Raw genomic sequence first — 16,058 nt, forward strand, 5'->3', positions numbered from 1 at the left:
CGATTTAGCGGAAATCCCTTTCAAAATACCCATTGACTTTGGAACAAGGGGAACCGGAACTGCTAAAACGCTAACTTGCTTCTGGGTTTTTGCACACAATGTGAAATTATAGTTCTTCCACTTTATTTCAAGTTCAAGTTCAAAGAGCTTCATTGGCATGACTGTGATATAAAGCACAATGTTGGCAAAGACAATAAACAAAATACAAAACATACATATAGATGAAAGAAATATAAGTAATAATAAACAAACAAATACATATGGCTATATTAAACATCTGTTGTCACAATAAACAAGTTAATTAACTATTTCAATAAAAAAAAAGATTAGTTAAAGTATATAATAATGATGAATGACCCTATGGAGATGAAATGAAAGCTATGAACTCCATCTCTGCTCTGCTTCTCTCTCTCTCTCTCTGTGAGGACCTTTGACCTGCTTGTGCGAGTTAACGTTTTCTCTCCTTTATTCACACACACGAATGTGTCTGTAGCGCAAGTGTTCTCCACCGCGTCGATCATGGATCAGCTGTGATAACCACGCATTATGTGTATATAGACCGCAACCGTGGCCGTTTATCTGTATCCGCATCACTCATCAGTGAATGATGCTAGAGCCAATCGCAGCCGTTTCTGTTGAGTGCAGGAACACAATGACCAATCATAGGTGTTTAAAAACTTGCTCGACAACGCTCAAAAATCGCGCAGAATAATATTTACATTTATTTATTTGCTATAAATACTCATGTTGTTCTGTGCATAAACTTGATACATTCAAAAATATCAAATTAAAGGTACAGTTCATATATCTGACTGCTTGTATTAAAGGACAAAATTGTATAACAAAAATATATATAAATGTAAATATATTTAGATTAATTATACATTTTAATGTACAAGAACTCTTGTGCTGTGAAGTAAAATCTAAAATTGTGTGTGGAAAGCATTGTCAATGCACTGTGAATGTCATTAAAACCAATATGAAAAATGTAACCTGTAAAATCTAAATGTTTTAGGTTACGGTCATTAGATTTAGGTCATTACTTATGATATATAAGATTTTAGATATAATTTATTAAATTGAATTTAAAATACTGCAATTTTGATCAGATAAATCACAATTAGATTTTTTCTCCAAATCGTGCAGCCCAAGGGTCAAATAAGCTGCAACATGCAAACATGTCTGCTGTATGTACACTAGTGCTGTATTAACTCAGCTCATTACTAAGATCATTTAGCTTATGCTGGATTTCTTGAGAACAATTCATTATTAATCTTTGTTTTTCTACTTTGTATATAAAACATACTGCAGTTTGATGCTCCTTAATGTAGCATGACAGATAACTGTAGCCATACAATCAGAGTGTAGGCATTTAGCATGAAAATAAAGTTGAGACATTTTTAAAAATGTAAATGTTCATTCATTCATTTTCTTTTCGGCTTAGTCACTTTATTAACCTGGGGTCGCCACAGCGGAATGAACCGCCAACTTATCCAGCATTTGTTTTACACAGTGGATGCCCTTCCAGCTGCAACCCATCTCTGGGAAACATCCATACACACTCACTCACACACTATGGACAATTTAGCCTTCACCTGTACCGCATGTCTTTGGACTGTGGGGGAAACCGGAGCACCCGGAGGAAACCGCACAAAAACAGGGAGAACATGCAAACTCCACACAGAAACGCCAACTGACCCAGCAGAGGCTCGAACCAGCGACCTTCTTGCTGTGAGGCAACAGGACTACCTACTGCGCCACTGCGTCGCCCCAAAATGCAAACGTAACTTTGTTAAACATGCAAATTACCTCTGTTAATATTATTACTTATTTAAATAAATGTATTTATAGATAATTTATAATTTCAGCTAAATCAAAACTTAAAGTTTTGTTTTAGTGTTGCATTAATTCTTTCACATCACTACTAATGAAAAGAAAACAATGATATTTTTGGGTGAACTCTCCCTTTAAGCAGTAACTACCACTAACTACCAGCTACCACTACTAGACTAGTCTCAGCTGGTCAGGGTACATATCACACTTCCTAGAGTTCTGGGGATGAGCAAGAATATCAATTAGCAGGAAACAAAATAAGAAGCTGCATTAGGAATCGACTCACTGACCCAGTTGACATCCCCAATCTAATTTTGATGAGAGGAGATGAGTACGAACGAGAAACTCTATTAAACATGAGAGATACAGAGTAAAACAGACTCTGCCCTCATGGCAAGTAGATAGCTGGTCACCGAGAATATCATATTGCCCTGCGTGTTATGCATTCTGCTCTACATACTCAGGTGACTGGATGTCGAAAGAAGGGTGAAACCCAATAAATGTGTCTGAATGCCTGTGGTAATTAAAAAGAGCAGTGGAAATGAGTTACTGCGTTTCCATCTATGACTGTCAGATAGGTCAGATGGACATGCAGAGTCAACACGACACTTGTTTTGATGTCTCAGTACAAGAGGGCATGGGAAAATTAGGAGACTTGATCCACAGGGAGATTCTCACGTGTTTACACACATCCGTAAAGGAGATCTTAGCCTCTCCAGTGCCACAATGTATCACAGTCCTTAAACTGTTGCAATACCAGCGAGATCAATCTGTAGCCCAAGACTGTGCACTAAAGCTAACAGGGTTGGGCCTGGTCAGTACCTGGATGAGAGACCTCCAAGGAAAACTAGGCTGCTGCTGAAAGATGTGCTAGTAGGGGGTGTTTATCCTGCAGTCTGCTCCTAAGTAGGGCTGTCACGATATTTCTTTTTTGCTGGACGACATATTACACCCAAATTAATTGCGATAAACCATATTATTGACATTTTATAACATATCACTAATAAAAAAATAACACACTTTACAACATAGTGTAATAATTCGGGTACACTGTTTCAAAGAACATTTTATTTTTAAGAATATTTAAATGTTTGAAATTGAAACATAAAAAAAAATTCTTAAAAGAAATAAGCAAAAATGAATAGTAGATGTAAGCAAAAAATGCAAGTCAAAAGCAGACTTTTAAAGGATCTCAGGCGCCATTGTTTTAATAAATTAGGCAGATTCCAAGACAAGATTGTTTGTTAAGGATTTGCAGCATTTTCTTTTTTAAATGCTGGTTTTTCGAGCGTGTTTAACGGCTGCATCTCTTTAGCTAAATAATTGTACCTGTCTGTGAGTGTGTGCCATTTTGCGCTGTCACATTTATATTTGCACTGGCAGGTAAATACATCCATTACAGTTAACTGGCTGTAGACCTCTCTCCAGTACCAACTGCAGTTGTTGTTTAAATGTTCAAAAAATGGGTAGGGTGGTTGTTTTAGGAGTGATTTAGGGTTAGTTGTGCTGCCTTTTTTCATTGCCACTGTTCTGAAACAAATTCGACATATCGGCTCGTTCACATTAATGGACCCTCCATGGTTTACGGTCTTGCCTTCATCTTCTGTTCATGCAGAACACAGCTAAAGTGATCTTATTTCTAATTACTGCAGTCTTAGAATTAATAGTAAAACAACACATTAATAGCAAAATGTATAACTTTTAAAACTCCACAGATTAGGGCTGAACGATATATCAACATAAGGAGTAGTCGCATTTGCGTTTGAGCAAAAGCTGCGATTGTCTTGCAGGTCAAGTTAAGAAAATACGATGATGTGATCAGTAGTAAATTTTCACCGAAGTCCAGAGGGCGCGCTCTCTCTCTCTCGACTCACACAGAACAACCAAATATGCCCAAAAAACCCCCCAGAAAATATAATAGAATTTAATATGGGAAATCCTTATAAATTATGATGAACATAAGATATAACTGCTTTCGTTTGATTCAACGGGATAAATAAAAATGACCATGACAGCATGACTGGTTTTCTGAGTCCTTATCATTTTCCTGATAATACAGAATGTAAGGATGCCTTTGTCACTGCTTATTAGAATGCTATTAAGAAATATCTTGCATGCCTTATTTTATTAAAGACACATTATTTCACACTAGGACTTATTTCAACCATTCGAGTGAAGCTATAAAGTACTTCAAGTAAAAACGTCATCATATGTGGTATTTGCATGTGCTTCCAGGTTTTACATTAGCAACATTCACCACAAAGGCTGTAGTTCACCAAGAAGCAGAATGATTATTTGCGATTTGACCATCACATAATGATATCACACATGATACTTTGTGTAGCTTGACAGAACTACGACTTTGTGTTATAAACGCTGTTCCAGCTGAACACACGCTGGAGATGTCAGAGCTGATTTCAGAGCTGTCTTTACAGACAAATACGCACGACAACTGCATGTGATTTATCGTTTAACCCATAGTTCTCAAACTCGATTCCTAGAGGGCCGCAGCTCTGCACAGTTTTGCTCCATCCCTAATCACAGCTAATCCAACTAATCATGGTGTTCAAGACTACTAGAGACTATTAAGCAGGTGTTGGAGGTGGTTGGAGCTAAACTATGCAGAGCTGCGGCCCTCCAGGAATTGATTTTAAGACCATTGATTTAGCTCTACTACAGATGTTATCAGCGTTATCAGGATTTCACAAACCCTGTTTGGTCCAGATTAAATAAGATCATTTATCTCCAGTCTACATGCCAAAACTTCCACAAGTCTCCATTGTTTTTCTTATGAATCAGGCAGATAGTTGAAGTTTTCCAGGTTTCAACTAAAGCTAAGAAAGAAAAAGCCTGAAAACCAGCAGCCATTAAAATATGAGAGATGTCAAACAAAAATGATATTTAAAATACTTGGGGGAAATCATCAGGTCTATTGGCAGTTATTAGATGGCACTCACTGCTGCTAGGATGTCTTCTGTTATACTTATAAGAGAAGTTATGCAAGCTCTGTTCTCATTTGAAACATCTGGAAGATAAATATTTAGAAGAGGAGAAAAAAAAACATTCATATTCTGGTGTTTTAAGAATCCACATGCTTTTTCTTCAGATTTTTATTCTTACTAACAAATAATAGCATCCTGAAACTATTTATTTTTAAAATCAGATAGCGAATGGTATTAAATGTTATTACATTTTTGTACATACATGTGTATTCATGTGCATAGTAGGCATTGAATGCATTAACAAGCATGGCCCGAAAGCCTAAACTATAATTTAATCAACAACTCTTCATTGCAAGATAACATTTCCCTTTTTAAAACCATCGATTCAAGCAGTGATCTACGAAGAATATCCAGTAAGGGTAAAAGTATCTGTGAAGGCCTCTTTAGCTACTGTATAATGTGAAGCTATGCAAGCACTGCTTTCAAAAGGGGCCTGAAAGCGGTCAATAACCCGTCAGCCAATAGCAGACCGGCAGTGTGTCAAAAACTGTTCACACATTCCAAACTTGAACAACATGACTTAAGAACACCGATCTAACGCCGCTTATTTTAGGGCTCCGTGAAAAGTATTTTCCATAGCTGGCAAAGGATACATTGCAGCGCGTATATTTAGCTTTATGTGCAACACTCTTTCAGATTCCATTGGGGCACAATGGGGGCAAGTATAATCGCTGCAGGAACCTGACGTAAACAAGTCCCGCTGCTCTTTCTCAAGAGAACACCAAATACAGATGCGTCGACCTTTTCCCTCATTTTATCATCTATAAACGCACAGGACTCCCAGTTTACCTGCTCTGACTCAGACTATACGAGACCATATCACCACTGATGGTGTGATAAAAAAGCCAAATTATGCAGCAATTAAGCAATTTTACAAGACACGCCAACTTTAAAACTGGAACTCCAATAAAAGAGAAGTATTTATAGCACATAGTTCAAAACAAATTGCATGAGCTGAAGTTAATAACTGATTATTTGCTATCCTGACTTCTAAGTCAAATGCCAAATGTCATTTGATTCCCTCATAACATATCATAAAAGCCATAAAATGCTATCCGTGACTGCTGTGAATGACAGACCATTAGAGATAACAACGCGGCATGAAAAAATAACAATGCTCCTGTATGCCTCTGTCCTGACCCGCCCCATGTATTTATTGATGTTTACATTGAGAAAGCTTTCTTGTCCTTAAAAGGGTCATGACATACTTTAAGGAGCTAACGTTTATTTAATTCAGCAAAAAACGTTACAATTTAGCAATGCATGACCATTTTTTCCTGTCTTATGACCACTTAAATAATATGTGTGGTTACACTGCTGCCATTCCTTTAAAAAAGCAATTTAAACAGCCATTGTTATGTTTGACAAACATCTTTGTACATAAAATAAATGACAAAATAATGTAATTATAATCATGACAGGTCTAATCCCCCTTTATGCATGGTGATTTGGAAGGAAAACCAATGCTCAATGCAAGTAGTGGAAAGAAATGCCTGAAACAGAAAAAGCTTTTGTGCTGAAAATGGTTGTGGGCGATTGTTTTAACAGCCTGGCACTGATGAAGAGCTTACTAGAGCCAGAGCATTTGGATGTGTTCATATTAATTAGCAGCTTTGGTCCACCCATTTCCCTGCTGATCACAGTGTTTGCTTGCATCTGACTTGGACTTATTGCAGCAGCTGCCGTCCAAATCTGCTCATGCAGAGACCAAACACTTCAAAGCATGGAGGATTAGGAAAGTATACCTAAGATTCTTAAACGAGTCGACAGACAGGACGTCTGGAGCTTTGCTGCGCACAGAAGATGGTCTGAACTTTTTTTGGTGGAGATTGTTGTTTTTGCAGCATAAATGTAGACTAGAACTCTGTTCCAAATCCTAGATATCAAAACAGCATTTTATTCACATTAATTTGACCAAAAAAAGATGTCAGTTAAAATAAAATCTATCATACAAATGATTTGAATAATTATTTTTTGCCAAATGCAGTTTATCAATCAAAGTTGTATTTTTTTCATGGATTTGACAAAATCTCAAGCAGAATGAGAATTTCTGTTGGTAGTTTTTACTGTATTTTAGTTCAAATTAAGATATCCTATTGCAAATACATTAAAAAAATCTTACTGATTCCAAACTTTTAACACTTTCAAATACTTTGAACAATAGTGCATATTACTGAAAAAAGGTGAACTTTTATTCTTAATAAGTGCAACATTGTTAGCTTTGCAATGACAAAATTAAACATTTTGTTAATAAAGTTTTAAGTATGAGATATATATATATACACACACACATACACACACACAGGGAAAGTTACTTTAGATGCATTACAATATTGAGTTACTCCCCAAAAAAGTAACTAGTTGCGTCACTTAGTTAATTTTTTATGGTAAGTAATGCTTTTGAGTTACTTTTGTAACTGACCTGGCCTGACCTGGCTGGGGCTTAATCTCTTTTAAGAACTTGCAGGTTTTTTTTTTTTTTAAATAGAGGAGTTCTGCAATTAACTACACACTGTACAATCTTCATTTACTTAAAAAACACATAAAAAAATTAATGTAGGATAATGTTATCTTCGGAGAACTTCCTGACCCCAGAGCTATACATGCCATATAAACAGATTAATGAAAGATTAAAGCAATGCGTTTGCTACTTTTTCACTTTTTGTCTTATTAAAAAGTTAAATCACTGTCCATTCAGATAATCCTCTATTGCTTTTCTTCAATGCGCTCAAAATAATGGCAATATTTCCATCGCAGAAATGTAAGGCCCTGCCATCTTCCTTTAGGTCTGTTCCTGCATTCTCTCATTGGTTAGCCTTACATGGACATAGAAAAATTAAGATCTGTTTAAAATTATTTAAGACCTACAACACAATATTTCAGTGAATGTAAGACTTTAAGGTCTAAATTTTTGATTTTGAAATTTAAGACATTTTAAGACCCAGCAGATACCCTGTTTACCTCCATCTATAGCAGAAAAAACTAGACACAGGAATGATATCAAATAAAATATTTTGTGCTTTTATAACTGCAAACAAAAGCTGGCAACACTTGTCAAGTTATTCCGATTGGTTCACTGCTTTGAAAGTGACATTTAGGAGCAGCGCTGCATGTTAAAGTTGAAATCTTTACAGAATGTCTAAAAAAAAAAAAAAAAAACGCAGTGCTAATGTGCAGGATGCTCCAAAAAGCTCAAGTGTATAATGGTCACGCACATCCACCAAGTAAGTTTAAACAAAAAAAATAATTGAAATATGACACTGCCCCATCTTTTGCACACATAAGCCAGTCTGTGATCCCTTCTCTAAACACACACACAAAAGCTGTAATTGAACACGAGTTGTCTACAGCTCACACTGCTGCATTAACAGATAGATGGACCTCCCATACTAGCATTTACATTAAAAGAGATTTCACATTTGAACCTTACTGAATCTTCAATTTAATTTAATTATTGTTTTTTCTGCTGTTTTAGGAGAGGGTTGCCCTCAACCATTGAACATTTAATACACATGCTCCTAATTGTAAAGTTTAATTTTCATTATACTATTTATTATGTACTTTTGTATCACAACAAGCGTTTTTAGTTCTGTCATTGATTGTGACAAAACACTTCTGCCTGTTCAAAATAAAAATAAAAATGCAAGTACTGTAGATTTGTAGATTTTTGTTGTTTTGTTCACATATCAGGGTTTCTACACGTTTCATCAAGTCAAATTTAAGACTTTATAAGACCTTTATAAGACCATAATAAATGAAATTTCAGACTTACACAAGGCTAAACGTTAACGATTTTTTAATAGCCAAGTTCAAACCTTAAAAAAAAAACAATAAAAGCAAATGTGAATGTAAGAAAGATAATTAAACCATATTAATAAGTAAATTATTATTATTATTAATTATTAGAGTTAATAAATAAACGTTTCTTAAAACTTTTATCGAAATATATTTCTAGTGATTGGATGGGTGTTGGCCCAATTGGGTATAGCTTTACATGGACATAGGAAAATTAAGACCCGTTTATAATGATTTAACAACATTTTGACCCACAACACAATATTTCAGTGGATTTTAGACTTTTTAAGGCCTAAAATTTGGTTTTTGAAATTTAAGACATATTAAGACCCTGCAGATACCCTAACATTTCGAACAGTCACCCCAAAACTGAGATACAGTATGTACTGAATCATTACTCCTGTGTACAGTTAATCTGTACTATATACTACTAAACTGATCCATGAGTCGATACCTGAGTGTTCAACTAATTCAAATCTGAGGGCTGAGTTATAAATGAACAAAAACGATGACTCTAGCAGAGCCAAAACAAATAAAATACTTCCTAGCATTCTTTCCACAGGAAACAAGTCTCGCTTCAGCAATCTCAAGGACTTCTCGACTGGGCATGTTGTTTTGACACACTCTTACGACAGTCTGTTTATTAGAGTTAAAGGTTTAATCACCTTAAACACAGACCAAATGGCCCAAACACTGTTACCTCATCATCACTGATTTGAGTCTCAAATGTTTGGCATTCTCTCCAAAACATCTTTCCAGTTTAGCGTGCGTCTGACCGATCCATTCTGCAGTACCTTTTACCAGACACCTCTCGGCAGACTGCCCATGTCTCAAGGGAAGAGTTACATGATAATGACAGCCATTAATCATCCTCTCCACACCCTTACATACCAGGTTTAAAATCTGGAGCATGTCTATAAAAACAGCTCCACATAAAAGAGACTACAGACTCATTGACTTGATATGGCTCTGAAGTGCTAGCTTTATAATATGACGTCAAGGTAAGGCCATCTGACATTTACCATGCCCTCTGAATTGGTGTCCCGATCGACTTCAGAGGGCAGAAAGAGAACAAAGGCCAACAGAGATCACAGCCCTGATGGCTGATAGGTCACTTATTGCTGAGAGGTCACTTATGGGGCGCAACAAAGTGGCATGATGCTGATCGGAGTTTTAACAGAGAGGAGACATCAGACATTTGCGTCATGAAATCCTCACACCAAAAACTACCTTTAAGGGAAAATTATTAGCTCCACTCAGTGGTGTGAAGTAACAAATTACAAATATTCAAATTACTGTAATTGAATATTTTTTTCGCAGGAATTGTAATTTACTAAGTAGTTTTAAAAATGTTCTTTTACTTTGACTTGAGTATTTTTAGTGCTGTATTGGTAATTTTACTCCATTATTTTCCTTCAACCTGCAGTCACTACTTATTCTTTCTTGTCTATGAAGATTGGCTGAGTATAAAAATCAGTCCTGTGATTCCCGTCCAATCAAATCGCACATAGAAAGTAAATCGCATCAAACCGAACATCCTTAAAACATGGGTGCTTTATAAAAGCAGCAAACCGATCAGAAGCATTAAAAGTGTCCAAAAAGATGTCCAAAATCTTTACATGCAATGACCCAGAGAGTTTAGACTGCATGTCACTGATGAGAAGATGAAGGATGTCTACTGTACGATGACTGAAATCCCCAAATGGCCTTCAACAATAACTAAATGCACTGCAGAATGTTACGTTTTTACACAAATTGCATGTAAATGCATCAACCTTTAACAGTGTAATACTCACTACTCTTGAATACTCCACAACAGATACTCCACAACAGATACTCAGCTTGAACTAAATTCCTGAGCAAGATACTTTTACTCGAGTATGATTTTTCTGTACTCTTTCCACCATAAGCTTCACTATAACCTATGAACGAAAAGAACTGTACTAAAATGTACAGCTGATCCCTATACACTGAGTTTAGATTATAGTTAGATTAAGCTCAAAATTATTTCGTAATTCTAAGGTATGAAGAGATGTGAAAATCTTACAGGAGAGAAGCCAGTCATTTTGCCAGTTTGTGGCAAAAACGCTTACAGTGCTTGTAAATTGTTCTGTTATTTACTGCATATGATAATCGAAACCCACAGTAGAACTGAAGAGACATTCATGAGACTATTAAAGTTGATTTTTATAACCTTATCAAGTTCTCGTAAACCAATATTGTGTATCATCTTCAGTCAAATATATTTTTGCACTCCTAATAATAAGCCATCTTTTGACAATTGTACATTCTTTCAAAACCTGCTTACAAGGAAAAAAATAGCTAAACTTGAGCAAATGTAATCACAATAAATATGAATAATGATCCAATTTATTTTCTTATAATTAGGGTTCCCACACTTTCATGAACAGCAGATTCAAGGCCTTTCAAGGACTTTTTGAAGCGCCATTAAATTTTAAATTAAGTACCATTGTAATTCATACCCCAGCATATGTAGCGCCATGAAAGACCTAACTAAACTTAATATTTATGTTAAAGTAATTTAGTTATGTCACTGTAATTTTCAAAAATAACTGTTTTAAACAGTCATGTTCACCTTTAATAAAGTTTGTTGAAATAAATACTGGTAATATTCAAAAGCGGTTTCTAAAATATTAATAAAATGTGCATTATTAGTCAGTGTTATTGTACAACATTGAAATTAAAGAATTTGATCAGTTTTTGTTCTGTTTTTGACCACTGAGTACAAATGTTGAAATGAAACCATAAAGAAACTTTATTTCAAATTTAACTCAAGCACTTTCAAGGACCTGTGTTTGTTTTTAAGCACCTTCGAGGCCTTCAATTCATGTCTAAAAATTCAAGTACTTTTAAGTATTTTCAAGAAGCATGGAACCCTGTATAATAAAGAAACAATTTATTTTCAAGCAGGGAGTCAAATCTTTTTTTTTGCAAGAATCATTAAGATTATTAAATGTTTTTTGACGATAGTGTCTTGTGCTCACTAACTTGCATTAATTTGATCAAAATTTAAGTAAAACATTATTGTGGAATATTACAATTTGTAATGATTGTAATAATACACATTTTCTGTTTGAATATACTGACAATTTGAATTACTGTGATAAAAAAACCTCTTCAGCAGCCATTCTGTGTCTCAATATTGTTATAATATGTTGATTTTATTCCACTTAAAATTTTTTTTTGATTAATATAAAGTTCAACATTATTAAACCAAAATATCAATTATTTTTGCCCAATTTGTGCATCTTTTTTATGTTAAAAAAGTTAATTTTAAGAAGAAAAAAAAAACAATCATACTGAGCTCCAAATACTGAACAGCAAAGTACATAAACGTCAGCAGAAAAACATGTCATCAGCAAGCAAGTGGCACAGATATGAAGCTGCATGATGCTAACTTGTGTTACTGTATCTTTAAATACATATATACATGCTCATATTAAATTGCACAGGGGAGATGCCAGAGGGGGACCACAGACAGAACAGATCCCAGATGAAGACATTTCTAAATGTGCTGTTTCTTTTACCTGGAGGAGGGGGCGACGTGGGCATGTTTGGGGGACAGGGAGGAGGGACCGTCCTCTCCATCTCGCGGGAGCTCCTCGCAAGCATCCAACTTCTCTTCCTCCAGGAGCTCGGTGATCTGTAGGGGTGAGAGAGGGGGGGGATTTGATTACCACAAACCCGATGACACCAGTCTGCAGCATTTATTTCTAAATTCACCATTAGCATTAGATTACATGTCAACATCTCGCCCCCTTGAAAGGACGCATTATTATGCAAAATCCTACACCTATGCTGCTAATATAGAGGGAGTCTAATTTACACGCCTGCTTGCTTATGAGATTTCACCCCTGCTGTGGGTGCAATTGGTGACTCATGACATCACACGTGCGTTGGCAATAACTACAGAATGTTATGAAAGGCTGTAATGTATCATGTTGTTATGAATTTGGTATAGTGCAAATCGAAAATGAATCGAAATCAAGTTTGACAGGTTAGGATTAGCTAATCGCTAGACCCACACGGAATCTGCACATGCAGAAATCTGCAGATTTCTACAGCTTTTATTATTCCATTATTGAGTATATTTAGTTATTTATGTAAATATATGTATATATCTATTGATTTCAGCATTATTAATAAATAATATGCAAATGTGTACGACTTATTTACAATACAGCTTGTAATATTAATATTACAAAATAGAACCTTTTCTGTTTTCTAGTATTTTGATGAAGACTTATTTTGTTTACCACACAAATGGTTCTAGAAGGATTTGCATTGTAAACTTTAAATAAAAGTTAAAAGTATATTAAGTTAAAACTATAATAAAGTATAAAGTTAAAAGGCGCTCAACTAAAGCTCCAATATATCGATGCAGACTCTATACTGCTTAGTGAGATGTTAAACCCTGTGGTCATTAAAAATACCAGGATTTTGAAAAAGTGTAGGGGTCAAATTTGCCCACGGGCCTCCTAACCATCTCCATATCATGATTTGCTTCATCACGGTCTCATTCATTCATTGATTAGTTTTCTTTTCGGCTTAGTCCCTTTATTAATCTCCGGTTGCCACAGCGGAATGAACCACCAACTTATCCAGCTTTTTTTTTAGGCAGCAGATGCCCTTCCAGCTGCAACCCATCACTGTGAAACATCCATACACACTCATTTACGCACACACACTATAGACAATTTAGCATACCTAATTCACCAGTACCGCATGTCTTTGGACTTATGGGGGAAATCGGAGCACCCGGCGGAAACCCACGTAAACACGGGGATAACACGCAAACTCCACACAGAAACAGCAACTGACCCAGCGACCTTCTTGCAGTGAGGCGAACGTGCTACCCACTGCGCCATCGTGCAGCCCCCACTCTGTCTCCTCTCCACCAATCAGCTAAATTGTTAAATAAAGTTATTTATTTTACATTTATTTTGTTTTAAATTAAAGTTATTATTGATTTATGTGCATGCACAAAAGAAATTGCAGCTTGGAAATAGTCAGATTAAACCACTGGTCTGTTTTGAGAATGTTTTTTGGAACTTTTCTGGACTCGACAAGTCGATAAACTTGCAGTCTATAGAGGATGAGGGAGTTCTCTGATTTGATCTTAATTTGAATCATGAAGATGAACGATGGTCTCAGGGCTATGGAATGATATGAGAGTAAGTAATTAATAACACAATTTTCGTTTTAGGTGGACTAACACTTTAACAGAGTAAGGACATTTTTCACAGTATTTTCTACTATTATTTATTTGTTTGTTTTTTACAGAAAGTCTCATTTCTATTAGTTTGGCTGGACAAAGCAGTTTTAAAATATTTTTTTAGGTCAAAATAATTAGCCCTTTCAAGAAACTATTTTTCAATGACTTAATTAATCTAACTTCCATAATTTAAATAATTTAAATAACCTGGTTAAGCTTTATAATTACAGCTTATAATGGTAAATTAAGATTAATGGCATATACCGTTTTCATGGCAAAGATCAAAGAAATTTGTTATTAGTAATGTATAAAACTGTTGAAAAAAATTCTCCATTAAACAGCACTTGGGAAATATTTGAAAAAGAATGTATTTTCACAGGAAGCTACCAATTTAGTCTTCAACTGTACATGTAAAATCATACTTGTTACAATTATTTATTAATTTACTTAAATAATTGTAACATGTTAAATGTAATATGAGACAAATAACTGATCAGGTACATTACCGCATGCTCTTTATATCACATCTGAGTGCTTGTTTGTATTCATAGTGTGGTTCTACAGTCCACATGAAAAATGGATTTAAATGAAAAGTGTGCAAGCAAAACAACTAGAGGCATTCAAAGCATGGCACATAGTGTTCAGGGCTACACATGCACATGTAAATCTATCTTACAGTATTTCATATCACCCAAACTTTGGCACCAGCACATGATCAAATGCACTCTGCATCTGCTGCAGTCTTGCTGCCATGTTGCCATGGCAACCATCGCTCTCCACATCTGATTGGCCAAGCGGGGCTGCTGTTCAGTGGCCATGCAGATATGAGTCATGTGCAGTGTGCAGAGCGGCTGCTGAGGACTCCGAGGATGACTGTATTTTTACACCTCTCTACGCTCACCGTTCCCTCTCATTTATCTTTTAGACAATGAACCTACTATAGATTCAATTATCATATATCTAAGAGACAGCAATCTATAGAAAGCTCATAATTTGGTTTTATTTGCTTTCAACTCAGAAAAAAAACTAAGTGCATCTCAATTTTTTCTCTTTGAGGTTCTACATATAAATAATAATAATAGACAACAAACACATTGCATATAAATCCATCCATCCATCTATCTATCTATCCATCTATTTATCTATCTATCCATCTATCCATCCATCCATCCATCCATCTAATGTTATTGATACTACACTAATTCAGCTTAATTAATTTCCTCTTATTCTAAAATATCTCATTTTGTGTTCCACTTTAAAATTATGAATGATGAAATATCACCGTTTATTGTTGCATAACATTTGTAAAGGAAATATAAAAATAAGTTCACACATCAAAAAAAAAGTGGTCCCTTCCTAACACTGTCCTAAATAAGTTGTCAAAACACCAGCATGCAGTCTCATGTAAAGACGCTCCAGCCAAGGTGAAGAAAAGATCCTTACAGTTCACTGATGGTGTTTCAATACCTCCAAGAAGCTGAAGCATGTAAAAACACAGCTTTTGTTTGGCCTAAGAGGCTCTGATAATATGTGCAACAACATCTGCATACCAAAAACCAACAGCGGAGAGCTGACTGAGTCTCTAATTAAAGGCGCTCTTCATTAATTAGTAAAAAAAAAAAAAATGCTGTCAAGCGCACACACAAACCAAATAGGAAAAACAACCCACACGAAGAGAGAACACGTCTAACAGCCTCAGAGAATCAGAAAAACAGACTCAGCATCTGTGTGAAAGATCTGCAGGGCTGCACATTGACCTGCTTTATTTTTGCATTTGGCTGTGACACGTCCGAATACTTCAGGGCGGATACAGGAATTTGAGAACAAAAGGGCACATCCTTTTACGGTCACCAGAGTTTGAATGACAAACTCACAACATCCAATGTTACTAGAGACATTAAGCCACCGTCATTGCCATTAATAAGCTCTTCACTTTAAATAGGCAGCACTCATGCCTATGACCTGTTAATAAAATGCAATTATTAAAATGATTTAATCTTCAAGGCAGCGTAGGATGTAATTAGTTACAAAGTAACTAGTTACTGTAATTAAATTACATTTCTGCTGAAAAAGTAAACTATTACATTTAATTTTTAGTTAACTTGTAATATTGTTCTGCATAAATCAATTCAGAGAAGCAGAGTAATTATATATTTTTTGTTATCCACATATGATTTGCAGAATAATTCTAT

At 35.5% G+C, this 16,058-nt stretch overlaps 1 protein-coding gene across 3 annotated transcripts in view; it reads right to left on the reverse strand.

Annotated features, from left to right (window-relative positions):
- The window catches only part of fam13b (family with sequence similarity 13 member B), a 73,014-nt gene that overhangs the window by 26,562 nt on the left and 30,394 nt on the right, over positions 1 to 16,058 (reverse strand). For all 3 annotated transcript variants that reach the window (XM_056472300.1, XM_056472299.1, XM_056472301.1), the window contains exon 7: positions 12,179 to 12,294. In XM_056472300.1, the coding sequence (XP_056328275.1) occupies positions 12,179 to 12,294 (116 nt within the window). The remainder of the gene's footprint in view (positions 1 to 12,178; positions 12,295 to 16,058) is intronic.

The sequence above is a fragment of the Danio aesculapii genome, chromosome 14, assembly GCF_903798145.1.
Source record: "Danio aesculapii chromosome 14, fDanAes4.1, whole genome shotgun sequence".
In the NCBI taxonomy this organism is placed as follows: Eukaryota; Metazoa; Chordata; class Actinopteri; order Cypriniformes; family Danionidae; genus Danio; species Danio aesculapii.